Source organism: Triturus cristatus, chromosome 5_1, assembly GCF_964204655.1.
Source record: "Triturus cristatus chromosome 5_1, aTriCri1.1, whole genome shotgun sequence".
In the NCBI taxonomy this organism is placed as follows: domain Eukaryota; kingdom Metazoa; phylum Chordata; class Amphibia; order Caudata; family Salamandridae; genus Triturus; species Triturus cristatus.
In genome coordinates this window covers 1,016,660,769-1,016,674,132 of record NC_140587.1, presented here as the reverse complement: position 1 = coordinate 1,016,674,132, position 13,364 = coordinate 1,016,660,769, and the positions used below count along the sequence as shown (strand labels likewise).

At 45.1% G+C, this 13,364-nt stretch overlaps 1 protein-coding gene and 1 long non-coding RNA gene across 2 annotated transcripts in view; both read right to left on the bottom strand.

The window, feature by feature from the left end:
* The window catches only part of CLPTM1L (CLPTM1 like), a 1,829,238-nt gene that overhangs the window by 1,107,713 nt on the left and 708,161 nt on the right, over positions 1-13,364 (bottom strand). The window contains exon 5 of the mRNA XM_085606118.1: positions 8,225-8,303. Coding sequence (XP_085462244.1) covers positions 8,225-8,303 — 79 coding nt within the window. The remainder of the gene's footprint in view (positions 1-8,224; positions 8,304-13,364) is intronic.
* On the bottom strand, positions 10,954-11,425 carry LOC146832801 (uncharacterized). Its single transcript, XR_014961608.1, has 3 exons — positions 11,391-11,425; positions 11,187-11,295; positions 10,954-11,091 (listed from the first exon to the last, which is right to left on the bottom strand). It is a non-coding gene; the product is annotated as an uncharacterized LOC146832801 (long non-coding RNA).

Here is a 13,364-nt window from a genome sequence, read left to right as displayed (position 1 = left end):
GACCTTAGACGCTCGGGAACCAACCTCCTGTGTTGCAGAAATCTTCGGAGTCCTCAGGAGCTCGGGAGATGCAAACTGGTCAGATGCGTTTAGGTGCCTGCTGCTGCAGGGGAGTAACTCCTTTACTCCAAGGGAGATTCTTCTGTTGTCCAGCGAAGTGTAGACCGTCGAAGTACTTGGTTTCTGCTTGCAGAGTTTAGTCCGGGTAAAATCCGAAGTCCTGTAGTCCGGTTTCCTACTTTATACCCAAGGAAGGGGTTGGACTAACTCTGTGAACCCACCTAAGGGAGGGTCAGGACACAGGGGTGGCTACACCCATGTCCTTTGTCCAGTTTTGCACCAGAACAGGAGCAAATGGCTCCTGCAACCGGTTTGAGCTGGACTATGCATGGGAACACCAAATGTGCCCCCCAGTACAGACTTTCTGGCACTCTAAGAGTACACCCACCCAGCCCCAATACACTAAAGCCTGTCTGGGAGGTGGTCACACCTCCCTGTGACAGGAAACCTATTGTCAGGCCTTCCTCTGCTCGAGCTTGGCTCAGCAGTAGGAGGGCAGACTCGTGTCTGTGGCTGGCAGCATCCATTTTGTAATGCCCAGGTCGAAAAAGCTGGTACTGGGTGTACCGGTGTTTCCCTTAAGTCCCTCTAGAAGGGTGCAATCATACCTCCCCCGCCAGTTATTGGCGGGGAGGTATGATTCCAAGGTGTTTAACACCAAACACGACATGTTTCTAAGTGGCCATTTTAAAGTTAGCATTTACCGCGAGGTTATAATACACTGAAATATATATGGTTGGGTGCATTACAGACAACCAGGAAAATAGCTTCTGAAGGCTGCAGAGAGAGGCTCTGCTCATGCAGGGGAACCCTCTCACACAAAACCCAGCACTCTGCCTTCAGGACTGATAAGGCCTGCCATAGGGGTGACTGATAGGTTCATATGTGCAGTGATTTCGAATAGATATAGGTAACGTATATCTAAGTAAGGGGTGCATGCACCACCTTACACAGGCTGCAGTAGCAGACCCATGGGGTCATTTTGAATGGCCTCTCAGGGGTGGCACAATACATGCTTCAGCCCCTGGGAGGCCTCTGGGGTATCTATGCCCCAGGTACATGGTGTACCATGTGTAGGAGAGTAGGATCTGCTTCACATGTTTACCCCCACATTTTGCTGGTGTTTCACTGTTTTTCGACTTTAGTCTGGCTGGGACCCTGCTATTAAGGGCCCCAACCTAGCTGCTTCTTCTCTAAATTGATTGCATGTACTTTTAGTACACTCCAGATTGGATTCTGGGGTACCCTTGTGAGTCCCTAGTATATGGTGTACTATGTACCCAGGGCATAGGTACACCAGAGGCCTACCAGGGGCTGAAGAATGTTTGTGCCACCCCTGGAAAGCCATGCAAAATGACACCACAGGTCTGCTACTGCAGAATGGGTAAGGTGGTGCATGCACCCCTTACTGAGGTATAGGTTCACTATACCTCACCTATCACTGCACATAGTAACCTATCAGTCACCCCTATGGCAGGCCTTATCAATCCAGAAGGCAGGGTGCTTGGTTATATGTGAGAGGGTGCCCAGGCATGAGCTGAGCCCCTCTGCATCCTTCGGAATCACTTCTCCGGGGTAGTCAGTGGTGCAGCCTGACCATAGACTCTTAAGTGCATTATATCTAAAACAGTTAATGCTAACTTTGGACTGGCTGCACAGAAACATGTTGTGTTTGATGTCAAACACCTTGGAATCATACCCCCACATCAGTTCTCGATATGAGGATATGATCCCACCCTTCTAGAGGGAGAGACATGGCAGTACTGATATACCCAGTAGAAATCTAATAGAACCCTGGCATCACAAAATGGATGCTGCAGCCACAGACACGGGTCTGACCTCCTGCTGCTAACTGAAACTCCGGCAGGGGAGGCCTGGACAAAAGGTTTCCTGTCACAGGGAGGTGTAACCACCTCCCAGACAGACTTATGTGTATTGGGGCTGGGTGGGAGCACTCTGAGTGCTTTAAAGTCCTGCAGTGGGGGCACATTTGGTGTCCCTGTGGGTAGTCCAGCTCAAACCGGTTCAGGGGCTTCCAGCCCCTGCTCTGGGGCGCAACTGGACAAAGGAAATGGGTGTAGCCACCCCTCTTTCCAAACCCTCCCATAGGTGGGTCCCCAGAGCTAGTCCAACTTCTTCCTTACGTATAAGTAAGGAACCTCTGTAACCAGAACTTTGGATATCCCTGGACGAAACTCTGAAGCTGAATACTGGAACTTTGACACTCTACTAAAGACTAGAGGACTGAAGAAATCTCCCTTGGGGTCAAGGAGTGACTCCCCTGCTTGGCAGGCACCAACGAAGCAATTTGCCGGTCTGCATCTCCGAAGCTCCCGCCAGACTCCGAAGTATTTGTAGCCCAGAAAGAGGATTTCCAGACATCTCAGAGGCCAAGCCAAGTACCCAGCAAAGCTGAGACCCGCAGCCCTCGTGAGTAGCGTGGAACCGGAACTCCTGGTCACCATGCACTTTTGCAAGTGCATTTACTTCTCGACGTCTCTTGAAGTCGTGCTTGGGGTTACTTGTAGCCCCCACCTCAAGCAGAAGATCCATCGAAGATTGTCGGCCTAGTCACCCCGAGTGACCCGTGGGCCGCCATTTTGTGTTTCCTCTCGAGGTCCCTTCGCGATCCCTGGTCCGTCGACTGGTGGGTCCCTGGGGGGGTAACTTTGATTTTCTTTGGGCGTCCCTGGTTGCTCCAGACGTGCCCTGACTCCCAACCAAGTGGTGAGTCCCTCAGACCTTGCTGGTCTGCACCGAAGCATCTTTCTCCTTTCTGCGTGGGTTGCTGTTGCCAAGGCTTGTTGTGTCCAATCCGGGCACCGACGCTGCAGCACTCAATTCAATTCAATTCAATAGTTCTTTATTCGGTGGTTAAAAACCATCATAAAAGAGTACACATATATACAATTAAAATAGTATTAAATGATTATACAAGAACATTGACTGCATCTATATACATAAAAATAATTCATTATTCACAAAGAATCCACCTTAATGGCTTAATCAAAGTAACGGGTGGAGGAACCTGCAGGATTCATGAATGGTACTGACCTCTGGTTACCCTTAATCTTAGTGCAAATTTCAAGAAACTTATAACACAACACAGTGTTAGTGGGTCACTAGCCCTTTGTAGAAAAGTCAGTGCCTCTTTGGCTCGAGTAAACCTAGCCTTTTTTAAAATTTCTTTTAAAAATCTTCGTCTTGGTATTGCATATAGAGGACATAAAAGTACAAAATGAAGGGTGTCCTGCGAGGACCTATTGTCGCACCCGCAGGCACCCTTCTGCTCAATTGAATGACTAATACCAGCTGGGTTGGCTAACAAATATGATAAAAAATTGAGCCTAAAACGTGACATTAAAAACCTTTCTTGAGCATTATACATAACACAAAGATACGGTTCCATCCCTTCAGTGGTTTCAAGCCTGCTGTAAGCACTCACTGATGGTTTGACCCCTTCTATTGTTGTTCTGACCGATGCTCTTGGGTCCATGAAAATTCTCTTAAGGTTAGGCTTATCCTGTGCAATGATCACTGAAGGGTTTAGGTAAAGCTCTTGGCAACCCATGTTTTCCAAGCTAGTCTTGACGTACTTAAGCCATGGGATATTCAGACTTTTGTCTCTGCCAAGGCAGTCTAGTAGGATCAGCCTACTCAACGCGGCTTCCGGGTTTGTCCAAATTTTGAGCCAGGTCAGAATTGGTCTGAATTTAATCAAATCCTCTAGGTATGGTCTTCCTAATTCTCTGTGAACTATAACGGCTGGTGTGCAATTAGGGACTTTCAGTATTGAGCGAAAATTTTTATTTTCCTCCCTTTGCAGTGCGTCAAGATTTATAAAACCCCACACTTCTGAGCCGTACATGGCTTTGGGACAGCACATTGAGCCATAAAGGTTCATAGTTTGTTCCGGGCACCAGCGGCCAACTCTTCTCCCGTAACCTGCAATGGCCCCAGTTGATGCCACCAATTTGCCACACCTTTCCTGTACCAGAGGTGCAAATTTCAATGACTCGTCAAAGAGCACGCCGAAGTACGAGAAAGATTGCACCCTTTCTAGTGTGTGATTGCCAATTCTATATAGGAAACTAGTCCGTGGTTTGTGACCTGCTGTCATTACATATGATTTATTTAAATTGACGGACAGATCTAACCCGTCCATGAATTTGACAAACCCATCGATTAGGGTCTGAAGGCTTTTGGGGGTTCGCGCCAGGAGAACCGCATCATCTGCGTACAACAGCACCGGGATGTTGCGTGTCCCCACCCTTGGGCAATCTGTTTTTAAGTTAGTCAGGGACTGTTCTAGGTTGCAGCACTCTACATCCTTCGTGGGACAGTACGAATCCAGCTCCTGGTCGTCCTTGATGCCTCCTGGTCCTCGTGGCTGAAGAGTCAAGCTTCACCTCCTTCACCTGAAATCACCCGACATCAGTGGGCATCCGCCTATCGCCTTCCTGGTCACTGGCAAGTGACCCAGACTCTGTCCCCTCTGCTTTCAGGTTCTTCTCATCTTCGATCCAGGCTCGGATCTCTTCGGACATTTTGCATCTTCCCGGCAGCAGCACTTCTTTGCCAGCTCCCACTGAAATCGACGACACGACCCGACACCATTTGACACCTATGCACCCGGCTTCCCTGGGAGAGGTAACACGAGTACTCCGGTGCTCCCGTGGGTGTTTGCCCTAGAATGTCCTAAGTCCCAAAGGGTTTGGTCCTCACTCACTTCTAATTGTCCCTAATCTTTAAAAATCTAACTGCGACTTTCCCCATAGAAGCTAACGGGAGCTCGCGGCTGAGTTCTCACTGCACACGGCCCCTGTGGGTCCCCTGTGTCACTAACTTGGGTGGTTCCTTGGGGTCCCAGCGATTCTACAGGCTCTAGGCCTTGTGTCTAGTTAAGTCGTGGTTCTTATACCAATATTTTAGTATATGGTTTGGGTCGCCCCTAGGGCCTGACGTGTATTTGTGCTAGTTTACTGTGATATTTGAAGTGTAACTTATATGTTTTGACCTCTAGCCTCATAAAGAGACTAGGAGGGTGTGTTTAGTAATAAATACATACATTTTATATATATACCTGGTGTGGTTGTCTTTCATTTATGCACTCAAGAGATTATAGACTGGAAAAACAAGCTGCTTTACATTCCTTCAAGACTTCGCCTGAAGGCTGCTCTCTATAGCTACCACTAGGATAGCTTTCAATAAAGGTTGTCTTTAACCTATAACCAATAAGGGGTTGTTTGGACTGGTACAGGGTGCCCACTATAATTAGTGGACAGCATATACTAGGCCAAAAGGGTACCCCAGAATCCAATCTGAAGTGTACCTAAAGTACATGCAATCAATATACTGGAGAAAGCAGATAGACTGGGGTCCTGAATAGCAGGGTCCCTGTCAGACTAAGTCAAAAACCAGCAAACCACAAGGAAAAAAGTGGGGGTAACTATGCAGTCAGATTCCACCTTCCTACATAGTTGGCGTCCCAGATTTCAATAGCGTTTTTGCAGAGTGAATGAGTGTTGAGCAGGATACAATGCAGCAGTTGTGGATTGTTCTTGGTCTTGTGGGCAGGAGTGGTGTGGGCTCTTTCATAGGTTGTGTTGCAGGAGAAGTGGAAGTGTCGGCAGGTGAAGGGTCCTTTGGTGGAGTATGAGGAGGAGGAGACAAAGCTATTGTTTCGATGTCCGAGGTCCAGGAGTTCCTTGGCGGTGAACCGCTGGGTGGCAGGAGGGCCAGGGGTCCTGGAGCTGGGTGTTGTGCAACCAGCGGTGTGGTGGCAGCATGCCGGATGGGTGCGTCCACTGCGTGGCCGTGTGGTAGCCTCCATTAGTGATTCTGATGGGTGGACCTGGGTGCCAGGCAAGACCAGGAACGGGCAATGCGCGGACTGAGGAAGTCAGGAGCACACTGGCAAGGGGAGTCCCGGGCAGGTGCAGAGGGAGCGGCAAAACAGGGGGGGGCGGCGCAGGTGGAGCAACAGCACAGGGACAGGCACAGCAGGCAGGGGGAGCGGCAGTGCATGGACAGTAGGCAGGGGGAGAGGCAGTGCAGGGGGAGTGGCAGTGCAGCGGCAGGGGGAGAGGCAGTGCAGGGGGAGCAGCAGTGCAGGGAATAGGGACTGCAGGCAGCGCGTGAGCAGGGGGGCAGCAGCAGAGAGAACAGGGACAGCAGGCAGCGCACTGGGAGCAGCATCAGACTGGCAGCAGCACAGGGATAGCAGGCAGCATGGGGGGGATCGGTGGCGCAGGGAGAGCAGCAGCACAGGGACAGTAGAGAGTGGCAGCACAGGGGAACAGGTAATATACACAGCGCAGGGGCAGGAGGAGCGGCAGGGAAGGGAACAGGAACAGCAGACAACGGAGGGGCAAGGGGAGCTGCAGCGCAGGGACTGCAACCAGCGCAGGGGGAGTGGAAGTGCAGGTAACAGGGACAGCAGGCAGCGCAGGGACAGGGTACAGTTAAGCTGGGGGTCAGGCAAAAGAGTGGTGACCCACCCTCTGCTGGGCACTGACGGGCACAGATGGGCCAGCCCTTGGCCCGGGCGTCACCCAAGAGTGTCCGGCGATGTGAAAGTTGGCATCCTGCTGTAAGACTGGAGGGGCAGGAACCAAAAAACCAGGAAGAACCAGTCCGGGCTCTCCTCTCAGTGGCGGAGGCTATTGGGAGGAGTAGTTTGGGCAGGTGGTTCAGGAAGTGTCAGGAAGCTTGGCCCACATGTGTACCTGTAACCTCACACAAACATAGTGGAGCTGATACAACTCTTTTAAAAAGCTGATTTGCGGGACAATATTTTTGCTTGTGGTACATTGACTTAAAATGCGTTTGTAGAACGTGAGATGTGATATACTTGGCAGGGCTTCGTCCACTCAGCTGTGCATGCCTGCACTCTGGCTCTTTTAGTTGGGTATACTAAAGTATCTTGATGGGAAAACTCAGACTCACACCCCCCTAACATTATTGCCTAAAATACAACCTGCATACTGCTTGCTTCCTTGTGTTTGTGACTAGCAGTCAGATGTGTTAAGCGAGGATTCACGAAGAGTTGAACTGTGCCACTAATGTAACGATATTCCCCTCCAACAGATTAGGAGCTGCCAACTGTGAATTTTGATTAGTTAAGCTACTGTAAATGTTACAATAAAGGCCACTGGAATCATGCGTCAGGATAGGGCAAATTACGCAACAGGGTTGACTAATTTATGACAAAAAAATACAAGCAAATTATGTGGCGTAATGCGACACATTTTCTGACAGTATCACTTCATTATTTTGCCATTTTTACACTTGTTAATACTGTCTGGACAGAGGTTGTGCCTCATTAGTACAAGTTTAAGACCTAAACATAGAAATAAGCAACAGAAAGGTAACCAGTCAACCTTTGAAAAGGCTTTTCACTGCGCTGCAACACGTGGTGCTGCATTTTTAGTAACTTGAAGCGTTGGAGCTATAACCAAAGTTGGTTTTCTGTTAAAATCTGTAGATTATGCAGTAGGTGATGGCTTATATGGAAAATGCGGGAGAACCATAATTATATGAAAAATGCTGCGGCCGCACAATCGCATAATTCCAGTGGCCCTGGTTATAAATAAGTCTATTGGTATAAATGGATTGGTATTAATATAGTGCAAACCTAATGAGCAAAGGAGCGTTGTACAGAATGTGGGTGTTGGGAGATAATCAAGATAATTTATATCAAGGGTGAATTACATTACACGCATTTACAGTTCTTTTTTTAGGCCCAGGAAGATTAAGTGATCTGTTCAGAATCACACAATGTTATTAACCAGTACTCTAATGAACATAACGTATACAATGAACATATAAATCAGTAGCGTTTGGGGAGGGACACTTTGAATATTACACAGGCAGAGAGGTGTCACATGCAGCAGAGATGCAGAAAGACATATGTAATAAAAAATACAATAATAGGAAAGACACAGTTGTCACTGGGTAGAGGTATCCCGGTACAGTGAGGGCCATAATTATATAACACAAAATACATCTGCCAGTTTTAAAGTTCGTCGTGTTTCCTTTGCATTACCTTCAGACACCTGAATGTGCATGCGTTTGCTACATAACATTTTTCTATAAATGATAATAAAATGCTCTCAAACGGTCTACGACAAATAGAATGACGAATAACAAAAAGATAACTTACCATGAGATCCTTCACTCTGTTACTTAGCTGATCTATAAATAGAATCGGAAGATAATGCACAGACTTCCCCAATTGTATCCTGTCAAACAGAAGCATGCATTGTTAAAATTTAAAGAATGCCACAGCATTTATGTAAAGATACATTACTATAATAGCGACATATTAAAATATAACTTGCAATGCAGAAACGCATTGTACTTCTAAGCCACATTCTACAATACTTAATGATTGTCACTTAAAAATTCTTCTTTTCACCATTTATCTTCAATAGTGGGAATGAGGTATGCTTTACGGGTCCATGCGTGTTAATAAGCATAAGCCTTAAACTATTTTAATAAATGTTGTATATATTATTTTGCTGGAATAAGAGGAACCCCGCCTTTAGAACTACCGTTCTAGGTGTCCAAATCGCCACTTTCCACTGAGTCGTCTATGTCTTTCGTCCATCTGTCCCCAATTGGTCACATACAGTCAGTGGCATTATATTAGAGCTATTGCCTTGTTTGGGGTTGCCTCAGTTCAGTTTTCGGGGGCGGGGGCTTATTGTATTGTATACAGAACCAATGACGAAAGGGTGCTTAAAAGGCCCGTTATGCGACGTGTTTTCATTAAACTGGGGAACTACGTAGGGATGCCCAATGTGCCTACTTTTGTTTACCTTGATGGTTGAGCCCAAAGCGTGCTGGGTGAGAAAGGATGCAGTTTCGAGTCAGGTCTGCCATAGACGGGTGGAAGGTTCAATGTGTATGGTGAATACTCGGCATACCATATAACCTGGGAGAAATCCACTGTTCCCTCTTACCAAAAATAAAGGACCGTGTCTCTGGTTAGGAAATCCCCAATGGGTTTCAAGTATTTAGGAATATAGATTACCAGGGACGGAAACTAAAGTTACAAACACAATTTTAAAGGGCTCCTGGATAGATTTAGGGCAGACGTGGAGCATTGGTACTTGTTCCCATGCATCTACTAGGCAGCGTTGTCCTCTCCAAAATTATGTCCATGCCCAGAGTGATTATGTGCCCTACAAAACAGCCCCTTCCCTGTGCTGGAAACTTACTTCATACAAACGATAACAAGGTATGCTCCCAGGACGCCATTGATTTCAATGGAGCAAATGTCACATGGATTCTAGAATAGGAACTCTGCTCCCAGATATCTGAATATATTACTGACCCACCGAGCATGATTAACGACCAGGCCTTCTCCCCACAGAAGGAACTGGCTTACCTGATTGATGGTCATGTTATGGGCCCCCGGCTGTGATTTAAGAGAAATCTCCTTCACATGATTGTCTCCTATACGAGTGGGCCCAACCCAACTTTGAAAAACGCTTAAAAATTAACAGGCTGGCAGGTTCAGATAAAGGGGGAAAACCCTTGTGTCACTCTAAAAGCCTGAAAAGTGGAACCACTGCTGGGGTTTCAGCAATGAGACAGATCGGAATATCTAGAGTGAGTGATGCGCGAGTCGACTGGGAAATAAAGGCATATATAGACAGAGCCAGGACTCGGGCTAGCAAACACACACATTCAAAATACTTACAATTAAGAGACATGCAATGCATAAATACAGGGAGCGACTAGCTGATATACAAGAAAGTTCTTCATTCGAAAACCGAATTCACACTGAACCACACAATATTGTGAATTTAATGCTAGACTGTAAGCGATTTACAAAAAGAGGCCTTGACTCTCGATACCGCACCCATCAAAATGTAGGGTATAATCCAGAAAAATGGTGCACAGATCAGGGGAAAACAGCCTCCTGGGTCCCCAATAAACGGATAAAATCCACACACTTATATGCACAGGAGATCAGCAACCACTATGTGTTGTTTTACACAAATATGATCTTATTCTACACTGTTGGGTGTAAAAGGCAGTGACGCTCATATGGTATTCACCTGTTATTACTCTAACAATTAGTTTTTCTGGTGCATCCAAAAAGATTTTTTGGGGGGGAAGAGAACACCCTACTTCCCTAAATTCAATCCAAGGGACTGATCAAAACATATGTATAGACTTCTCGGAGCACACAGCTTATACAGTGCTTTTAGCCATTCAACAAAAACACCAATCAAAGTATAGTTCAGTTGATGCAACTAGAACATTAATCAACACAAAATTCCATTAGATTCTAATGATCATCTTCTTTTAATTTCCTTAATTCCAATCCCTTATGCCAACGCGTTTCGCCGTGGTCGGGATAATACCACCGGCTTCTTCAGGGCTGGAAATAATACAGAATACACTTTTGTAGTCACAAAATATTCCATAATACCCAACCTATGATAACCATGTCCAGAGGACTATTCAAATCTCTATTAGTGCAGAACAAATTAAATCCACCTCTTCATTGAATACTCTCTCAATAAAAACTAAAGTAATCGTATAAAAAGACAGTTCATTTCAAGTTAAGTACTTAGATCATTTTGATTGAAATTCAATAGTGCACACAATGTAATAAATCCCTTCTAGACATTCATCCTGAGCCCAGGTGCATATTAGAATTATGTAACCCATGTGTAGGTGATAAATAAATTCATTTGCGTCATGTTGGCGCCAATACCTTAAATTCCTCAAGCACTTTTCTGTATTTCGAAAATGATGCAAGAAAAGAATGATTATTCTAATGTACACGGATACACGAGGCAAGAATATATCGATTAACAGCATCGCACGCCAGTAAATAAATAATTCAGCAAAGCCCTACCTCTGAAAGTATCCGTTCATATAGTGTCCTCTCTCGAAATCCTCTTTAAAATGTAGCAGTATTCTCGTTTATATCACAGACCATACACGACCATTCAGTATCCTTCTGTTTGGCATTCACCATTAAATTCTCTTCCCGCAATAGCAGCGTTTCTGCTTTAAATAAACCAGTAATTAATCCTTCAATATCTATTCGCCAGTCATAAGGCCAACTCATATCCACTTATTAAGAGACTATATCCTTTTACCTATTCAGAAGCACCCCAGACGTATCCTTTCCGAATCCCTGTGTCCTATGCTATTGCATCCCACTCGTAGCGTTTCTTCGTATATTATCTCACTCCAAAGTCAGGCTGTCTGAAAATAAACAAAAAACGGTACCGTCTGTTATTAATGATGCCTTTGAATCTTCTATTCCAAAGCCCAAATGCAGCGGATTTTTCGCGTATCACCTCTCCATCTAGTCTCGTTCACATACCCGAGTGCAGGCAAGGAGCAGCGTCTTCCGGGTTCTGAGGCCCTTAACCACCTCAGACATCAAGAAAGGACTAACTCATTCCGTTTTAGGCGCCATCTTAGCCTGGTGTCATTTATTCATTGTGTTTAGATTATGCAATTTTCATACCATATTGCGTTTCCAAAGCATTATTTTAATGAAAGGAGATCAGTAGAGGCACCAAACTGTTCTATCATTCTCTATCTCCCATTTCTTTTACTTAAAAAGTGTGTTACTATGTTTAATAGCCCCACAGTACTGTTGATTCTGTAGTACTAGAGCAAGAATTGACTCTATCCAATTACCCAAGTATCATTTACCTCCCGCAATAGTGAGATCGCTTCCAACGAAATCCACGTCAGTGTTATATTACGTATATATTTTCACTTCCTCCTCAATCCCACTATATTGTACGTTACCTATCAACATCAGATTCAAGTGTGCACACTTGCAGAACTGCTAATCGGAGGGTCAGATAATACAGAATTAAAATGTTAAATACAGAATTTCACCCATTGTATCAGTCACCTAAAAAATACTGCAGCTCCCGATCATAATTCAACCCATCTTCTACCGCTCGCAAGCGCATAATCCATCTTGCCTCGTGTCTCCGTAACATCAGTTCCCGGTTCCCACCACATGGGTCTATTTTGATGTGCTCAATCCCAAAGAATTTAAAACTTTTATTTTTGTCTTGAGCAGAGCATTTGTGTACATGTTCTGCTATGGGATATCGTACATCGTTGTGTTTGATTGCTCGCCAGTGTTCACTTATTCGTTCTTTAAGCATCCTAATAGTGCTGCCTATGTACACCTTTAGACATTTACATTCAATCACATAAATGACATATTTCGTAGTACATGTTATATGGGTTAACATATCATACATTTTACTATCATTGATGCGAAATTGCTTAGTCCTATCCTTTGCGCATCTGCACATCCCACAATGGCCACATTTGAAAAAACCTTTGGATTGCTGATCCAACCATGTTTCTGTCTGCTGCTTACATGGATAGCTTGGGCTCAACATTGAACCCAAGGTTCTCCCTCTGCGATATGTAATTTGGGGTTGCACTCCAATGTGTCCTTCCAGAGCCTTATCCAATTTTAGGATATGCCAATGCTTATTCATGCTTCTTAGCATGAGACTCCCGATTGGTGTAAAGTCAGTAATCATCTTGATACATTGTGCATCTCCAATACTCTTATTCGGCGGTTTCAAGGTGGACATCCTAGTGGTTTTCAATATTCTCTCTTTAGCTGATACTACATCTTTTTCACAATAGCTTCTTTGCAGAAACCTCCTTTCTATATCATTGAACTGATCAAGGGTTTTTCAAATGTGGCCATTGTGGGATGTGCAGATGCGCAAAGGATAGGACTAAGCAATTTCGCATCAATGATAGTAAAATGTATGATGTGTTAACCCATATAACATGTACTACGAAATATGTCATTTATGTGATTGAATGTAAATGTCTAAAGGTGTACATAGGCAGCACTATTAGGATGCTTAAAGAACGAATAAGTGAACACTGGCGAGCAATCAAACACAACGATGTACGGTATCCCATAGCATAACATGTACACAAATGCTCTGGTCAAGACAAAAATAAAAGTTTTAAATTCTTTGGGATTGAGCACATCAAAATAGACCCACGTGGTGGGAACCGGGAACTGATGTTACGGAGACACGAGGCAAGATGGATTATGCGCTTGCGAGCGGTAGAAGATGGGTTGAATTATGATCGGGAGCTGCAGTATTTTTTAGGTGACTGATACAATGGGTGAAATTCTGTATTTAACATTTTAATTCTGTATTATCTGACCCTCCGATTAGCAGTTCTGCAAGTGTGCACACTTGAATCTGATGTTGATAGGCAACGTAGAATATAGTGGGATTGAGGAGGAAGTGAAAATATATACG